This window comes from Gobio gobio, assembly GCF_949357685.1.
Source record: "Gobio gobio genome assembly, chromosome: 6".
NCBI lineage: Eukaryota > Metazoa > Chordata > Actinopteri > Cypriniformes > Gobionidae > Gobio > Gobio gobio.
The window spans coordinates 8891604-8909616 of NC_137102.1; the positions used below are offsets into that span (position 1 = coordinate 8891604).

The window sequence follows — 18013 nt, forward strand, 5'->3', positions numbered from 1 at the left end:
TTTAATATTAATGTGCAAGTAAGGCTCCCTATAGTTTACAGCAATATCTTAAATAAACTTTAAGTTATAATTGGAATTTACTTAAGGACAGACACAATTTTTTTCAGTAAACCACTGTTTAATAAAAAATAAATAAAAATCAATTTTGTAAAACTGCTGTAACGAACTCAACTTCAAAACCGAGGTACGTACCAAACCGTCAATTTTGTGTACCGTTACACCCCAATACATACCATTCTATTCTCCGTGCGTGCCATAACTCTGTCTGACGCACCCACCGCTAGCCTAGCTTAGCACAAAGACTGGAGGTAAACGGCTCCATCTAGCCTACTGCTCAATAAGTGACAAAATAAGAAAAATTATGATATTACGCAGCGCCTGAAAATAGGCTGACTTCCGTCAACATAACCAGCGTGACAACCTGCTTGCACAGAGAGCGCTGGGGACTATTTTCAGGTGCTGTGTAATATCACTGCGCCGCTGCACTCATGGTACGGCAGCAAAGGTCCTTGATTATTACGCAGGAATGAGAGTATAGTTCCTAGCCATTTTCCGTCGGTCTTAGTACACGATGTAACTATACTAGGGCTGTCAATCGATTCAAATATTTAATTGCGATTAATCGCAGGATTGTCATGAGTTAACTCACAATTAATCGCAAGTTTTTTCAAAATTCTTGTTGAACCTCGAGCACTTCCATGTGTGCAGATTATTTTCTGTTTAGTTATTTTATTTAGTAACGCTGTGGACGAAATGGAGTTTATGACGCACTTTTGTGAGAGTTTCGCAGGGAATAAAGTGCAAGCTGTTTAATGTCAATTGCCTCTGTGTTTGCATTAACTCCAGTTAGTTAAGTGAGCTATATAGATATTTTTTCACCCGGACACAACGCGTTACAAGGTGCTTTGAGTTCGGTTGCACTCGAACTGTGCTGCGATTCACGTGAACAGTCTGAGAAACGCGGACTCGGGAGTGCTCTTGTTCAGAAAAGTAACCTGTGCATTCATTTTAGCCGATTGTAATGTATTCAGTTCAATAAAACACATGTACTGTAAGTGGTGATGGTGTTAATGATTTACCTCGGAAATGAGCGAGAGCGAGCTTGCAGTGTATCCGCGCATCGCGCTAGGACTTGGACTGCAGCACACACGTTAAACAGTTTTTCATTAAAACAAAAAAAATGATACCTTATGTAGGCTATAACTGCACTTGTTTCAGAATAGTGATGTTAATGTTAACCCTTTTCTTTCCCCATTTCTGTTTGTTGCTGCATCCTTTACGTCTATGGCTGCTCTCAACTTCTCCAACTACGGGCTAGGCCACGGATCAAACAGAAAATGTGCGCTGTGTTAATTGCGCGTCGTTAAAATGAATTTGAGTTAATGCGTTATTAACGCGTTAATTTTGACAGCCCTAAACTATACACATCACAACATGTAAATAGGAAAATGTTGGCATTATTTTGTCACTTACTGAGCAGTAGGCTAGCTGGAGCCATTTATCTCCAGTCTTTGTGCTAAGCTAGGCTAGCGGTGGGTGCCTCAGACAGAGTTATGGCACGCACAGAGATGAGAATGGTATGTATGGACTTAACTAACTCTGGGGGATACGGTGAATAAGCTAAAAGTCCCAAAATGTCAGCGTGTTCCTTTAAGCTTGCCCATTTTTCCTGCTTCTAACACATCAACTTTGAGGACAAAATGTTCACTTGCTGGCTAATATATCTCACCCACTATCAGGTGCCGTGATGAAGAGATAATAAGACATTCTTGGATTCAATCCCAGTTATGTTTTTGTGCATTGTTGGTGGTTAATCATGAGGTCTGGCTTTTGCACTGCACTGTGATCGGATGGCAATGAGTTCTTCCCTGTGGTCGCTGTGTTGGATTACGTTTTTTCCTTGATCTGTGGCATGGGAGCCGCGGGTCGTCACAGTTTGTTTAATCACTCCAGCAGGACATGCTTGTGTGGACTTTTTGTATCTCCACTCGTACTCATTCTGTCTGGACTGTCTGGTGGATTGTGCACATGCTGTGTTGTCTTTCGGTTCAGTTCCACTCTAAAAAAAAAGGCTCGTAATCATAGGGGAACCTTTTTTAGTGCTATATAGCACCTTAGTCAAAGAACCGGTGAAGAACCTCTGAAGAACCGGTGAAGAACCACTGAAGAACCACTGATGCACCAAAAGTGGTGCTATATAGCACTAAAAAAGGTTCCGCTATGATTACGAGCCAAGAACCATTTTTGGTGCCATATAGAACCTTTTTTTTTTTTTAGAGTGTATTGTGTCTGTATGTACATTGCATTTGTTATTATTTGCTGTTTTGTTTACATGTACTTTTATGTTTATTCTTCATAAAGCACCAGCCATGAGCCCCGGCTGAAAGCACTAAAGAAAACAATATTGCTGATATTATTATTATTAACTCAATTGCATGACACAGCTGGTCATGTGATCTCAATATGGCAGCGAGTCAACCACGAGGAGATGACCCACTCCATGTACACTCTTAAAAATAAAGTGTGAAGAACATTTTAAAAACCTTTTTCCACTGTAAAGAACCTTTTGTGGAATGTAGAGGTTCCACTCCATCAATGCCAATAAAGAACCATTATTTTTAAGAGTGTACATTTGAACGCTGTTTCTCAGAGGTACTGTTCATTTGAAAAACTTTTTATTTTGCAATACGAGTGCATGATCTCTACACTTTAAATCCTTCATCTTCTAGCCAAAGTAGCTGCATAAAAAAGGTACAGTATGCACTGAACTGCTTTTGTGCATTGATTTGCATATGCTGCTGAGCATCAATGTTACTTGTCAAGCTGCCCTGCAATTAACAAATGCAGATGCGATACATGAGCATGCAGACAAATACAAAATAAAATAAATCTGCACACAATTCTGCACAGAAGCATTTATTTCATGATGTCATGCTCAAAATTGGTTCCTGCAAAGAAATGACGACTAATAAATTGGACCTTGCCCTAATAACCCATTAAAATATATATAAATCTAACCTTCTTGACCACTGTCTTTCCACTGGTGTCATCTTAAAGGATTTTAAGACATTTAAGATGACCATTAAGTTCCACAAAGTGTTCAAGTAAAGTCGTATATTGTTCGCAATATAATTTCGTAATAGCCTACAATTGAACTTATCCCACTAATGAATATGAAAGACTAACTTCCACGTGACATTCATATCAGGCTGCCTTACTAGGCTATAACTCAGCGAATAGCATAATATTGGCATTACGTTATGTTGCTCCCTCTGCGCGTATTTAGGCTACGGCATCTCACCACAACATTTTATTGTTCTTCTCCCCTTCCCACTTACCTTTAGGAAACAACACTTTTGCTTAAGCGGAGGCGGTATTACCCCAATCGGTAGAAAACAATATCCCGAGTGTCAGTCTCTGGATCTCGTGCAAGAGAGAGGAGTGACCGCGCTACTGCAGTTTCTCAAGTCGCCACCTCGGCGCAGACCACATTGATACAAGATTAAGAACATGTTACTATCACATTCTCATCCCAGTGACATAGACAACTGAGCTGTTTTATCGTCTACGGTTTTTTTTGACGGTATGTTTTCTTAATTTTTCATGTTTGTAGATTTCTGCTGTCTTTACGCAGGGGAAATTACATTCAGAGGCAGCTACTTCAACATGTGAAAGGAAAACAACAAGCACACAGACTCGAAGCAAAGAAGCTACTGTATCTTAAAGGACCGCTAATAAATGTTTTCTTACTAATCTTTATCTATCATATTTACCGTGCCTCTAAACCTAACCCTAACCCTCACACGGTTATTGTCTACAGCAATGTATAATTTTGCTGATTTTCGAGCTTTTTAAATTGAGAATGTCCTCACAATGTGTTTTTTAGGCCATGCTATATTTGTGATAACAGAAGTTATCACAAAAGTGTCCCTCACAAATAAAACCATAGAAAGGGTGAATACAAAGAAAACTGGGAGCAGATAAAAGACATATATTTTTCCTTGCAAATGTTCATTTATTGTAACCTTATTTATTTACACGTTATAGTAGGCTAACACGAGCATTTTTTTTAACATACGAACAAAAATCCACATTTAAATTTTTAATAGATATTTTTCTTTTCATTTTCTTTATCCATGAAGATGTCTTCAGACCCGCAAGATGTCTTCATGTCCCGCATAAATTAAAATAAAATATATATTTTTAACTTATTCTCTCATTTATCATTATAATAATCTATATTTTTTTATTTTCGAAGACATAATATTTTATTAGATTTGTCTCACTTGGTTATGTGTCCGCCTTGTTACATCATATTAAGTATTACTAATAGCCCTTTAAAAATGTTTGACCACATTAAAGTTGACTGAATAGATCTAGAATGATAAAATATTAGTTACAAACAAATGCAGGAAAGTGTAGAACTGTGTAGCCAACACACTGATACGTTTAAACTCAAATCAGTCTTTAAGTCTTCCTAAATAAAAGGTGTTTGGCTCTATAAATGAAACGCTCAATACAAACACAGAAGTGTTTCATATTTGGCGCTTTTATTGATGTAAATAAGCGCGTGGAAAATGACGCGCCGCCCACAAATGTGACGTATTGCACAAATGTAGGGGTGTTATGAAATAAACAGTATATTTGATTTTATAATACTCAATATTTACAGCCCAGAAAACGTTCACCGAACAAGATATCCTTGCCCATAATGGAATTTTTTCATTTTATTCGTGTATTTTAAATATTTACCAGACGTAATTGCGTAAAGTGATTGATCCCCCCCCATGAAAGATATGTGCGCGCCCAGAGCCCGCCGAATCCTCTTTGGCGCTTCTCTACCTCTTTCCTATGAGGCCGGTTGTTGTACGCTAATCTGACAGCCACATAATGCTTACTTTCCGCTGTAAAATAATTTAAAGCAGTCAAAACAATGTCGGAAGACGAATTAAAAGTACCGGAGGAGCTTTTCAAGGACGTTAAGTTTTATGTGGTGGGAGACATTGATCCGAAGGTACATTGAACTGTGATAAGATATTCATTTAGCCTTTTGGCTAATAGTGGCTTACTGACTGGTGTTAGCATGAGAGCTAACCCACATCAACACTCATAACATGGCGAAAACTAGAGGATTCCTTTGGACAAACTGTGTTTAATGTTCTTCTTGAGTACAGTAGGCTTTATTTATTCAGGACGCCCTCTTTTGTTTGTATGGTGTACTCTCCTTTATCAGATGTTAGCGAAAGTCCTGTCTACAGTATGTTAGCCATCACCAGTGACAACAATGCGACACTTCTCACGTTGGGTTATCGATTGATTTGCATGTGTATGAATAGTCCTGCCCCTGAAGTGTGTGTGTATACAATATTTATCAACGTTAGCTTGTACCTTAGGAAGTCAAGGAAACGCTACAAAGCTAGCATCTGTACACTTCTGTGTTTATCAAAGTGTCTCATCTTTTGGTTTTATGTGTAGTTTTTGCTTGCATGTTTTGCACGATTTTATCTACGATTCCTGGTCCATTCATTAAGAGCTTGCAGCAAGCAGATATGTTTGTTTTTATGACTTGACTGATATGGTGATGATCGCCTGGTGGCATTTGCTTATAGGTTGTACAACTTCTGAAAGCTGGGAAAGGAAAAGAAGTGTCTTACAATGCCCTCGCCACCCACATTATTGCAGAAGATGGGGACAATCCAGAGGTCGGGGAGTCCAGAGAGGTCTTTGACTTGCCTGTTGTGAAGGTAAACAGACATATTGCACTGAAGGTGTAGAAGTCAGAAGCTACATTTGAGACGGATCTTCTGCCTGTAATTAGATGTGATCACTTACTGTTGCTAATGGCAATGTGCTGCAATGTTTAACATTCATATTAATTTCTGTTTCAGCCGAGCTGGGTGATCCTGTCTGTCAAATGTGGAGACCTGCTACCGTATCCTTTCACGATTCAATGGTTTGGAAATCGACAGTTCTGCTATTGCACCCATTTTGACATGTCACCATCATCTGCATGCAACCTTGAAACAAGTTAAAGAGGAATATCACACCATTTATCTTGACTGTTATTAAATCAGAGTTACAGGATTTTCTCCAGAGTCAGGACAAGTGTTCTTTGGTGTTACAGCTTGTCTGCCACATGTAAGTCATGTATGCATATTCATTAAAATCGACATATTGTCATTAATTATCAGGCAGTTAGGGTTGATATTGGTGTTTATTAATCTGGTCTTTTTTATAGCTGGCAGAGGATCTCCACACACTTTGGGCCTTTGTCACATTCTATGGAGGTGACTGTCAGCTCCACTTCAATAAGAAGTGCACCCATCTTGTTGTGCCTGAACCGAAAGGGGTAAGCGTCTGTCGTTTTGTCTTAATGCATATAATTAATGTTTGCTATTGCATTGTTAGATGTCAGATTGAGGCAGTGTTTTTACTAATACTAAATGTATAGTGCAGCATAAAGCCCGGGTATACTTTAATATCCGCGTCCAGACACCTCTCGCGTGCAGTCGTGTCCGCACAGCTTTCAAAGTATACTCAACCGCGGATGAGCGCGGATGGCCGAGTTCAACACATGCGCAGTACAATTGTTGTGACTTTCTGGCGCATGCACTGTTGTATGTGCACCGTCCGCGCGGTCAAAAAAATTGCGCATGCGGCCGAAGTATACTTTGGACTTAAGGCATTGTGCGTCAACACAGTCTTAAAGTATTAGTTCACTTTTAAATAAACTTTTGCTGATACTTTACTCACCCCCATGTCATCCAAGATGTCTATGTCTTTCTTTCTGCAGTCAAAAATAAATTAAAGGGTTAGTTCACCCAAAAATGAAAATTCTGTCATTAATTACTCACCCTCATGTCGTTCGACACCCGTAAGACCTCCGTTCATATTCGGAACACAAATGAAGATATTTTAGTTGAAAGCTGATGGCTGAGAAAGGCTTCAGATAGGCCTCCATTGGCATTCAGTACATTTACACTCCCAAGACCCATAAAAGGCACTTAAAACGTCGTTACAAAGTCCATCTCACCACAGTGACTCTACAATAATTTTACGATGCGACGACAATAGTTTTTGTGCGCAAAAAAAAATCAAAATAACACCTTTATCCAACTTATTATTGTCTTCCGTGTGTGCCTCCACGACGCATGCGCGAGAATATGACGCAGATCCGGCTTTCAGACAGATGACCCAGAAGTGATTTGTTGACAAGCAGAGGAAAACGCGCGTATCTAAGCTGTTGAATTCTACATTGATCGTGCTTTAGGTCTCGGTGTAGTTCTCAAAATCGGGCTAAAGTGTGCATTTCATGGATTCCCGAACGCTGGTGCTACGTCATATTCTTGCGCATGCGTCGTGGAGGCACACACGGAAGACAATAACAAGTTGGATAAAGGCGTTATTTTGATTTTTTTTTTGTGCACAAAAACCAGTGTCGTCGCATCGTAAAATTATTGTAGAGTCACTGTGGTGAGATGGACTTTGTAACAACGTTTTAAGTGCCTTTTATGGGTCTTGGGAGTGTAAATGTACTGAATGCCAATGGAGGCCTATCTGAAGCCTTTCTCAGCCATCAGCTTTCAACTAAAATATCTTCATTTGTGTTCCGAATATGAACGGAGGTCTTACGGGTGTCGAACGACATGAGGGTGAGTAATTAATGACAGAATTTTCATTTTTGGGTGAACTAACCCTTTAAGGTTTTTGATGAAAACATTCCAGGATTTTTCTCCATATAATGGACTTCAATGAGCTCTAAATGGTTCAAGGTCCAAATGACAGTTTCAGTACAGCTTCAAAGGGCTTTAAACGATGCCAGACGATGAATAAGGGTCTTATCTAGCGAAACAATCAGTTTCTGCGAGAAACCGAGCAGTATTTATGCTATTATTTTACCTCTTATCAGACAAACGTGATAATCTCTGAGCTCCGCCATAACTTCTGCTAAGTGAGGTCAAAATACGAGCGTGGTCATAGATATATCGATCGTAGATGCCTCATTCTACTGATACGTGCAGGCGCTAATGAGGCATCTACGTGTACATCTATGACCATGCTCGTATTTGACCTCACTTAGCGGAAGTTATGGCGGAGCTCAGAGATGATCACGTTAAAGCCCAATTTATACTTCTGCGTTGAGTGTACGCCGTAGCTACACACAGTGCAACACACAGACTACGGCGTACTCGACGTGCACCTCTCCAAAAACGCGTCAATTTTATGCGGAGCACAAGCTCTGTGATTGGTCTGCCAGAACCCCTCCCTCAGGGGTTATGCTCCCTCTGCATGTGTTGATGCGGACAATGACGCAGAAGTATAAATAAAATCGAACGCTAGCCCACGGCGTAGAGGCTACAGCGCAGGTCCGACACAGAAGTATAAATCAGCCTTTATGGTCCACTCTCTCTCCATAGTAAAGTGGGGGAGGTGTGTGAGATCCAGCAGCTCAGTTAAAGTTTACGACTAATAGAGTGCCTTAAACAGCTGCTATCTGCAAGACTCTGTCTAGCTTTACATCTGTGGGTTGTTTTCTGTTGGATAAGTTGATGGATTGGACTGGTTTGCTGGTCTCTTTTTATTGGCTCTGTTTTTGAGGTCTGAGTGTTGTATTCAGGAAAGGGTCAGTTTTATTGCCCCATCTTCACTGCCTAGGTTTTCAAAGCCTGTCTTTTATAGGAAACTCTTGGTAACCAAACAAATGTCATTGGTTTCTGATTGAGAAATATTCAGTATCATGAAAATTAGATATTGTCACTGCAGTGACGTGATCTTTTTGTTTTCTTTGAAGTTTGAGGTTGTGGATTGTTCAGTATGCATTAATGTATCAACACAATTTTATCATTATGCTGCTGTAATTTATGGCTGCAATTCTTCACAAAATTGGTTTATTACAAAAATGTTTTATTACATTAATAAATAAATAAATTAATAATACAAATCTTTTTAGGGCTGCCCCCGACAATTTTTTTTTCCTAGTCGGCTATTAGATGTTCTTCCCAAACTTTTCCAACTCACGGCCCATTGCACGAATTTGAACAAACCCGACTGTGTCGCATTGGTTAATGAGGACTTAGAAACGGAGATCATTAATCAATGGCCGTTAATCAATGAACCTGCACAATAAATCTCTTTACATTGTGTCAACACTTTGTTAAAATGAGAGGATTTGCGAACTTGCATAGCTCTGGCGTTTTGAGAGGTGAGTGGATTCTGACTAAATTAAACACCTCTGATTGGCCATTGTGTTCAAGAAATCAACAGAGATGTCTGTGATTGGCTACATTGCTCAACACTGGCAGGGCTCCAGACTGCGTCTAAAACGCGACCAAAAATTTGTATTTTTTGCTGAGATCGCCACTGGTGACCATATAAATTATGATTATCTGCATGTTCTGTGATGAGTAGCCCATCACATCTTTTGTTGTGTTGACGTAATAAAATGAGACAACGCGCAGCAAAGTTGCAGTGGAAAAAAGACACGGCGACAACGAGGATCAGCTTCCGAACTAAAAATATCAGACTTTTTCAAAGCCCTCAGCTGTATTGAGCTACAACGTTGACGGCCGTGCCAGCATGAGCGATAAAACGACGGAGACATGTCAATGAATGAACATCCAGGTACTGTAAAAGTGCAGGAAGGCAGTGTCTATGTCATGCACACAACGTGGATAAACTACAACAGATAAACATGTCAGCTGTGTGGACACAAACTACTTGTTAACAATTCTCATTTTTAATTCATACTGATGGATTCTTATTCTCAATATCTTTTAATCTTTGCTGTTTTCTGTTACTGCCTGAACTTCACATTATTTGTAGTGCAGCCAGCCATAATTGAAGTAAGATTTATACTTAACTGTCAGCTTTAATGTGTCACTTTTAATGTGTTTGTTAATTTTAATAAACAATTAACAAACTTTCAGCTTTCAAATTCTGTCAATTTTATCACGAAATACAAGCAATAAATGTTGTTGAAATTCAACACCGCCCATATAATTGCACGTGAAGAGCTGCATTTACCTCTCAGATATTACTAATGAAGAAAAATTTAATTGGGTGTGTGCAAGACATACGACAAAGTTTATAGGATGCACAAGGCCAAACAATACTAATTGGTGTGATGATTACTAAGTGAAGGATGAAAAAAAAGAAAAATTAAAAGGAGGGCAGACAACACATGACAAAATTAAAACGCCTTCATCCTTTTGTGGCACTTAAAAAATATTTTGGTGGCCATTTTTCCCCATTATAGGAGTCAATGGCTCCTTAATTGATTTTGTTTGTCTGGAGCCCTGACTTAAAAAGCATGTTATAAATAGATACATTTGACGCTCTCCAGGGCACAAACACAAATACACGCTGGAGCGTTTGCCAAATCTGTTTTGCCAATATCCTATTATTACAGCTTCAACTGAGGTAGCTCTTGCTTTCATTTGAGGGTGCTTAGCACCCTCTAGCACCCCGTGGAACTGGGGTTACTGTAGGCCTCAAGAGACTCTGGCGTATAACAATGAGACAATTAAACAAAAATCTTTTGTGACTCGCCTAATGCAAAGATTGGTGGTGTTTAGCATTTACGAAGCACTATATGTTGGGCTGAAGAGAAGAAATTTGCAAACGGAGATCAGGCTGTGTAAAGCTAAAAGAAGAAAAGAAAGTTAAGCCTAAAATAAGCAAAATAATGTGAAGCTTCGTTTCAGCAATACAGAACAGTAACTGCTTGTGCTCCGCTCCCACACTCATGAAGACTAGAGCTAGGGGCTGTGTTTTCTTATAAATCTCTTGTAGCATACAGTAACTACAGTTGCAAGAAAAAGTATGGCAAAAAAGTAAGCAAATATAAAATGTTGTTTATTCCTTAATCAGCCAGCTTAAATAGTGAATACACAGCAAGTTTAATATTTATTTTTTATTTCATTATGTATTTTTAATTATTATTATATAGAATTTTTACATACATTTACAAAATTATAGTTTTTTTGTTAATTATTAGTAAATGGTGGCCCCCCTTCAATATTGCCATGGCCCACTGGTTGAAAACTACTGGTTTAAGCCATTAGTCAATTAGTCGGCGGAGAATTACTAAATGAGCAATGAGCATTTAAAATCTAAATTAAGCGCTCTAGCGCATACATAGAGCTTGCCACAGCGACACTTCGCATGAACTTTTCTGATATCAAGATTTATTTTGAGATCAAAATAAATAACCTATAATATAAATAACAGCCTTGAATCTTAAAAAAAAATTGATAATAACGAAAATAATTTAAAAATGTAGGACGAATATAAATTATAAACAAACCAATAAATAAATATACAACACACTGAAATGCTTAAAAGAGAAATATTGCAAACATAATCAGGCTATAACATCGAATGAAAAATCCAAATATGCTAAATTAAACACTACAACAATATGGACAGTTCAGCTATACCTGGCTCACTGTCACTATTTTTTCCCCCTCCAATCTAAGTTTTCTCATATTATGAGAAAGGAACATGCGTTTGTCTGTTGTCAAGGAGAAGTGAGCTCTGGGTCTTGCTCACAATGAAGCTGACCTTTGAGAAGATGCTCTCGATGGCGCGGATGTGGAAGTGAAGTTAAACATGCCGTGCAGTAAGCGCGGTGCTAATTTAGCTTCCACACTCCACACAAACACTTGTGGATGTGCTACTAGTTTCATGTTTGAGGTGGCATGTCATCTTTTTGTGGTCATTATTTACCCTCTTGAAATGTTACAATACTTTGGATTTTCTGCCCAACATATTACCGCATTGACTGGCCATGTTAGCGATCCGTCAATGCATGACTTCGCCAAATCATCTGGATTTTTTGTGTGAGACTAAAACTGCAGTCACTTTGAGCATGCAAAATTTGTTCGGACACTGCAACGGTTGTGATATGACGTCAGCCTCTGCATCGTCCTTTTAATAAACATAAATTCAACATGTATTCAAAATGTAAAAATATAGAATCTTTAAATAACCCGAATTGTAAATTGTGGAATTTGCTTTTCATTTGGGTTTTTTCTCTTTTTCAGGCCAAGTATGAGTGTGCTTTGCGGCATAGCAGCATTAAAATAGTAACCCCAGAATGGATTTTGGACTCTGTTAAAGAAAAGAACAGGAAGGATGAGACTTTATATCACCCAAGGCTTACATTATATGAGTCACCGGAAGAAGATGGCAGCGAGTATGAAAATGAGAGGAGCTCAGGTTCTGAAGGCAGCTACAGTGACAGACGCTCTCCTCACAGCCGGCGCTCCAGCCCTACATCATCCCATGATGCTTCGCCACGAGGCAGGCGTAGTCGTTCACCCTCACCGAAACATGAACGCAAATCAGAGTTGATGTTCGATGACTCTGATGACTCATCCCCAGAGAAGGAAGACCGCAACCTGAACTGGACCCCAGCTGAGGTGCCGCAGCCTGGCCCTGTCAAGCGTCGACTACAGCCTGGCAAAGAAACGGGTTTGATCAATCTGTGTGCCAATGTCCCACCTGTACCTGGAGGCTTTGGGGCGCCAGATGCTCGGCTGGCCGGTACAGGTGGAGGTGTGCCTCTAGGGGTGGAGAGATCGGAGGTCATGGGTGGATGGAATCCAACTCCCAGGACACTGAGGAACATTACTAACAATGCAGACACGCAACAGCCCTCGCGACCCTCCAATGTGGCAAATGTAAGAAATAGTTTTGAGCGCTATGACCGCATGTACTTTATCCACTTGTAAAGATTCTGATATCTACACTATTGGGCTGTACGATGTAAAAAAATTAAATCGATATCGTGTAATGGCTTAGAACGACTGTAAAAAATCACCCTGGCTGGGATTTAAGTAAGTGATAATCCACGGCTAGCTATGCATTAAACAGTTTTAATGTACGACGTGGAGGCAAAGAACGGCCCCACACAAAGCGGAGTGTGGTTGCCTCCGCGAAGTGCATTCAAATCGCTTAATGCACAGCTATCCATGGATTATCCCACTTATGCCATGGTCATTTATCAGCATTCACAACTTAAAGCTGTTATTGGTGTTTGTGGCGCAATATTTGACTGGAAGGGTTATTTTCGTCAGTTTAAGCTTGTTAGAGCTAGCATTCTTCTTGCTTTAAATTAGACGTAGAGATAAAGTAGTGCATTTATTTGAATTAATTGTTGAGAGAGAACAAGTTTCTTTGCGTGCGCATCGTGATCTCTGCTCTCTTTGTGCGAGTGACGTACAGTATGTTTGCGCGCGCTTGCAGCACTTTAATGAAAACATCGCATTATTATAGAACGGTGATTAAACTGACTTGGAACTACCTGTGCATTAAATGGTTTTATTGCACACCTTCAAGCCAAACCGAATCGAGTATTCAGACAGACCATGGTATAAGTAAATGTATGTGCTACCGGTTTCAGATTGAAGCGTGCCATTTACATTAGTTCATGCTTTCACAGTTTCAGAGTGACTTGGTGAGCTGCATGCATGTAAATGAACTTACTCTGAAACCAGCACACTTATTTATTTTCTGGGAATGGGGTGTAACGGATCTTAGCCTTGCCTATTGAAACATTGATCCGTGATTAAACCACTCGAGCGGAAGAAGTGGAGAGAGAACTCTATTAGTTTTATGTGCTCGCACTCAATCAATAATTGAGCTCTTTCACGTCTCCATCCGCTTGAATGGACACACAAAATGATCTCAATATCCATCGCGGCATGTATTCTCATAACAGCTAGTTATGTCTTAAGTGTGCGTAAACAGCTGTGTGTCAGTATATTGGATCTGTGGATTAGGTCTTAAAGTGACAGCAGCCTATAAATACCTACTGCTGTCTATGACATTAATCAAATAACAAATCACAGCTTTAACAAAGATGAATCTATAATTATTTTATACAGTCAACACTATGCAGTGTTATTTTACACTTAAATATTACATTTTTAAACCTGAATACTATTAGACCGTACTATTTGTATAACTTTGACCTATTGTATTTATCTATACTTGTAATTTGTGTATTAGTTCCTTTTTTTTTTTTTGCTGATCCGAAAAATGATCTAATCTGTGACTCAAAAACAGTAATATGATCCGAACCGTGAGTTTTGCGATTCGTTACACCTCTAGCCTGCGACACTTCAAAATAAAACCTTGATGGTATACTGTTTGAAAATTAAAATAAAATATGACTTATGATTGAGATATATATATATAAAATTAGTATTTATTGCTAATTAACTTCTTATATTGACAGCCATAAAAATGACACATACTGTGATTGTAAGGTTTTGGTCATCCTTATATTTTAATATAAAACAGTTGTTTTGTTTTTCAGTTAGATTTTTTTTTCTTTACATTTATGAAGCCGGTATGATATATATTTATATTTTGTGTGTGTAATTAATTGTTTGTAATTTTAGATCCTCCAGAGTCTTTCATCCTCTAAAGGTGTGGCGGAGCACCTGGGAAATCAAGGCCAGTCTGGTGTTCCCAACCAGATTCTGTTTAATCCAGTTAAGACCCAGCAGCAACAACTACCACCTGAAGCACAACAGCAGTTAATGCAGCAGCAGTCACATCAGCTACCACAGCAGCACCCGCAACAGATGGCACAACAGCATTCTATGATGCTGCCGCAGGTCATGCAGATGCACCACCATCAGCAACCGCAACCCCAACAACAACAGCAGCAGCAGCAGCAGCAGCAACCTCCTCAGCCACAGCAAGGCTTCTCTCAAATGCCTCAGCAATCCCATCAGTTCTTACAGCAACAGATGCATCAGCAGATGTATGCAGCACAACAACAGCAGCAACAACAACAACAGCAGCAGCAGCAGCAACAACACCCATTCCCACAGCAACAAATGCGACCACAGCAGCTCCAGAGGCCACCCTTGCAGCAGCAGCAGCAGCAACATGCATTGCAGCAGCAATTGCAGCAGTTACAGCAGCATAGACTCCAGTTGCAGTTACAACAGCAACAACAACAGCAGCAGCAACAACAACAACAACAACAGCAACAACAACAACAGCAAAACCAGCAGCAGATGCACCAACAGCATTTGCAGCAGCAGCAGCAGCATTTCCTACAACAGCAACTCCAACAGCAGCACATGCAACAGATGCAACAACAGCAGCAAATGCAACAGCAGCATCTGCAGAACCAGCAGCCTCTGCAGCATCAGAACCAGCAGGTTACTCCACATCAGACCCAGACCATGCTGCAACCTCCAGTGATGCCTGCACAGCTGCACCAGCTTTTCGGGCATGAGCCAGGCCAAGACAGTAAGTAATACATATAGTTTGTCTATGTTCTTGAGATATATACGGAGTCTCTGAAAAAATTAGCTAGCTTGAACAGTTTTTTTTTTCCTGAATGAACTGACAAGATGGCAGAAAAAATTTAACACCATGCATTTTTTTTCAGTCCCTGAAGAGGGATTCCTGGTTGGCTGTATCTTTGCTATTGCTGACTATCCAGAGCAGATGGCTGATAAACAGTTACTGGCCACATGGAAAAGGGCAAGTGACTCCACCACATCTCAGCTAATACTGAATTAGTTACGCCAAGCTGTTTTTTTTGTACGAGTACATTGTTTAGAAGACAGTTTAGAGTGTATTGTAAAGTGCTTCTGAATATACAGAAAATAACACAACAGAAGGTGGAGCAACCCAGCTCCAGTGCCACAAACTGCATTTAGTTGGATCTATTATGAATGTGACTAACACATGATGAAATAGTATTTTAGAATATCTGTCAGAAGTGTATTAACTAGGGGTGTATCGTATTCGTACCGAACCGTTTCGGTACAAGGCTTTCGGTTCGGTGCACGTGTGAACGGTTCTGAATGCAATCTTTAACAGTTAAGTCGGCTTGTTTTAAGCGCGCAACACACTTCAATCTGAGTTCCCACATGAACATATTAACGATTCAGTCCATTTTATCACGAAATAAATGCCGTTTTGACGCTTTTTAAGCTGCACTTAAACACACCAAGAGAACTGCAGCCGACTGTCAACTAGCATAGCGTTTTGCACCTGCGTGTAAATGAGACAACTGTCTATTTCTGCAGATATATTCGTCTATATTCCAGGGTACCCGCGGGATTTTAAAAAGTCTTAAATGTCTTTAAATTCAAAATCAAAATTTTAAGGCCTTAAAAAGTCTTACATTCGCTGAAGTATTGAGTTCTAGGTCTTAAATAATTTTAAACGGGTCTTAATTTTCCTACGTCCTTGTAACGCTACCTCTTGCTCATTGAAATGCTCCCGCAGCGTTTTAGAGAGAGAGAGAGAGAGAGAGAGAGCGAGCGAGTGTATGTGCGTGTGTGTTGTAGTTTGTTTTTACCCTAGTCCAACTATAGTTTGCTGTATTACAACTACAAATGAGACCAACATGCATCTTATAATGCAGCCAAACAGTTTTCGTGTTATTGGCGCTAGTCTCTTTCGGATTGTACCACAGACACATTAAACAGATTTTATTCTTCAGCTTCAGTTCTTCCGGTTCCGCGATCATGAAAGCGAAGGCGAATCTTTCTTGCCTGCCATCTCGCATAATGACCAAATAAAAGTATGACATGCCCGATAGCACTAAAAAAAGAGTTCAAAAAGCGACGTAAACCCCGAACTCATTCGCTACTGACACACGGACCGATGTCAGACTGGCTGTGGATTCTGTGCACGCGTTTGCCGGCTGTCAGCACTCGTGCGAGCGAGTGTACCGAATCTAGGCGCATTACTGTAGGTCTTAAAGTGAAAGCAACCCGATATAGCCTAGCTAGCCTATACCCGCTCCTGTATGTGTAGTTAATATTAATCAAACCACAACAACAGGGAAAAGCAAACAGTAGCCTCCCTAAACTTAAAGCACTGTTTGTATCTGTATATTTAAGTTGTATTTATTTGTCCTATTGTCAAACAAGATTCATGCATTTTGTTTGTTTTATTGCCATGTGTGACTATTGTGCATCTAACATAATAATATGGTAAATGTGGCATCCTAATTATGAAAGAAAAAAAAACATGCAAATTTCTGAAAATGACCACCACAAAATCAGTAATTTTGATCTCACAAAAAATGTATATACATACACACACACACACTCTCTACCGGTCAAAAGTTTGAGAACGGTAAGATTTTTAAAATGTTTTTGAAGAAGTCTCTTCTGCTCACCAAGGCTGCATTTATTTGATCGAAAATACAGCAAAAAACAGTATTATGGTGAGTTTTTTTTACAATTTAAAATAACTATTTTCTATTTGAATATATTTTAAAATGCAATTTATTTCTGTGATTCAAAGCTGAATTTTCTGCATCATTACTCCAGACTTTAGAGTCACAAAATCCTTCAGAAATCTTTTTACTTTCTATTTCAGATAAATGCTGTTCTTTAGAACTTTCTATTCATCAAAGAATCCTAAAATGTTTTACACAACTGTGTTCAACACTGATAACCATAAATGTTTGTCATTATGTGAGATAATCATTCCTCATATGAGAATGATTTGTGAAGGATCATGTGACACTGAAGACTGGAGTAATGATGATAAATTCAGCTTTGATCACAGGAATACATTACACTTTACTATATATTCACATAGAGAACAGTCACAACAGAACTGTCACAATATTACAGCTTTTTTGTATTTTTAGCAACAGAAATGCAGCCTTGGTGAGCAGAAGAGACTTCTGTAAAAACATTACAAATCTTACCATTCTCAAACTTTTGACCGGTAGTGTGTTTGTATATTAATCCTGATGGGATTGAGCTATGAGGAAGTGCAAGTTTACTAATACTTTGTTCAATTTGAGTAAATTAATTTGCTTTGCAAGTAATTGATTGAAAAGTTATTCTGCATTTCCTTTTGTAAGTTTTTTTTTTTTTTTTTTTTTATTGCGTGATATAGGTCTTAAATTTAATTCATAATGGTCTTAAAAAGGTCTTAAAAAGTCTTAAATTTGACTTGGTGAAACCTGCAGATACCCTGTATTCGTCATTCAAAAAGAAACCGACGCTGCAGG

General features: G+C 39.2%; 1 protein-coding gene across 2 annotated transcripts in view; it reads left to right on the forward strand.

The window, feature by feature from the left end:
- The first annotated feature begins 4835 nt into the window (after positions 1-4835).
- The window catches only part of paxip1 (PAX interacting (with transcription-activation domain) protein 1), a 29655-nt gene continuing 16477 nt past the window's right edge, over positions 4836-18013 (forward strand). The window contains exons 1-8 of one of the 2 annotated variants that reach the window (XM_079819881.1): positions 4836-5014; positions 5610-5744; positions 5889-5932; positions 6075-6138; positions 6239-6349; positions 12045-12683; positions 14409-15273; positions 15416-15510. In XM_079819881.1, the coding sequence (XP_079676007.1) occupies positions 4934-5014; positions 5610-5744; positions 5889-5932; positions 6075-6138; positions 6239-6349; positions 12045-12683; positions 14409-15273; positions 15416-15510 (2034 nt within the window). In that variant the 5' untranslated portion in view covers positions 4836-4933. The remainder of the gene's footprint in view (positions 5015-5609; positions 5745-5888; positions 5933-6074; positions 6139-6238; positions 6350-12044; positions 12684-14408; positions 15274-15415; positions 15511-18013) is intronic. The other variant, XM_079819880.1, reaches the window with a different exon arrangement.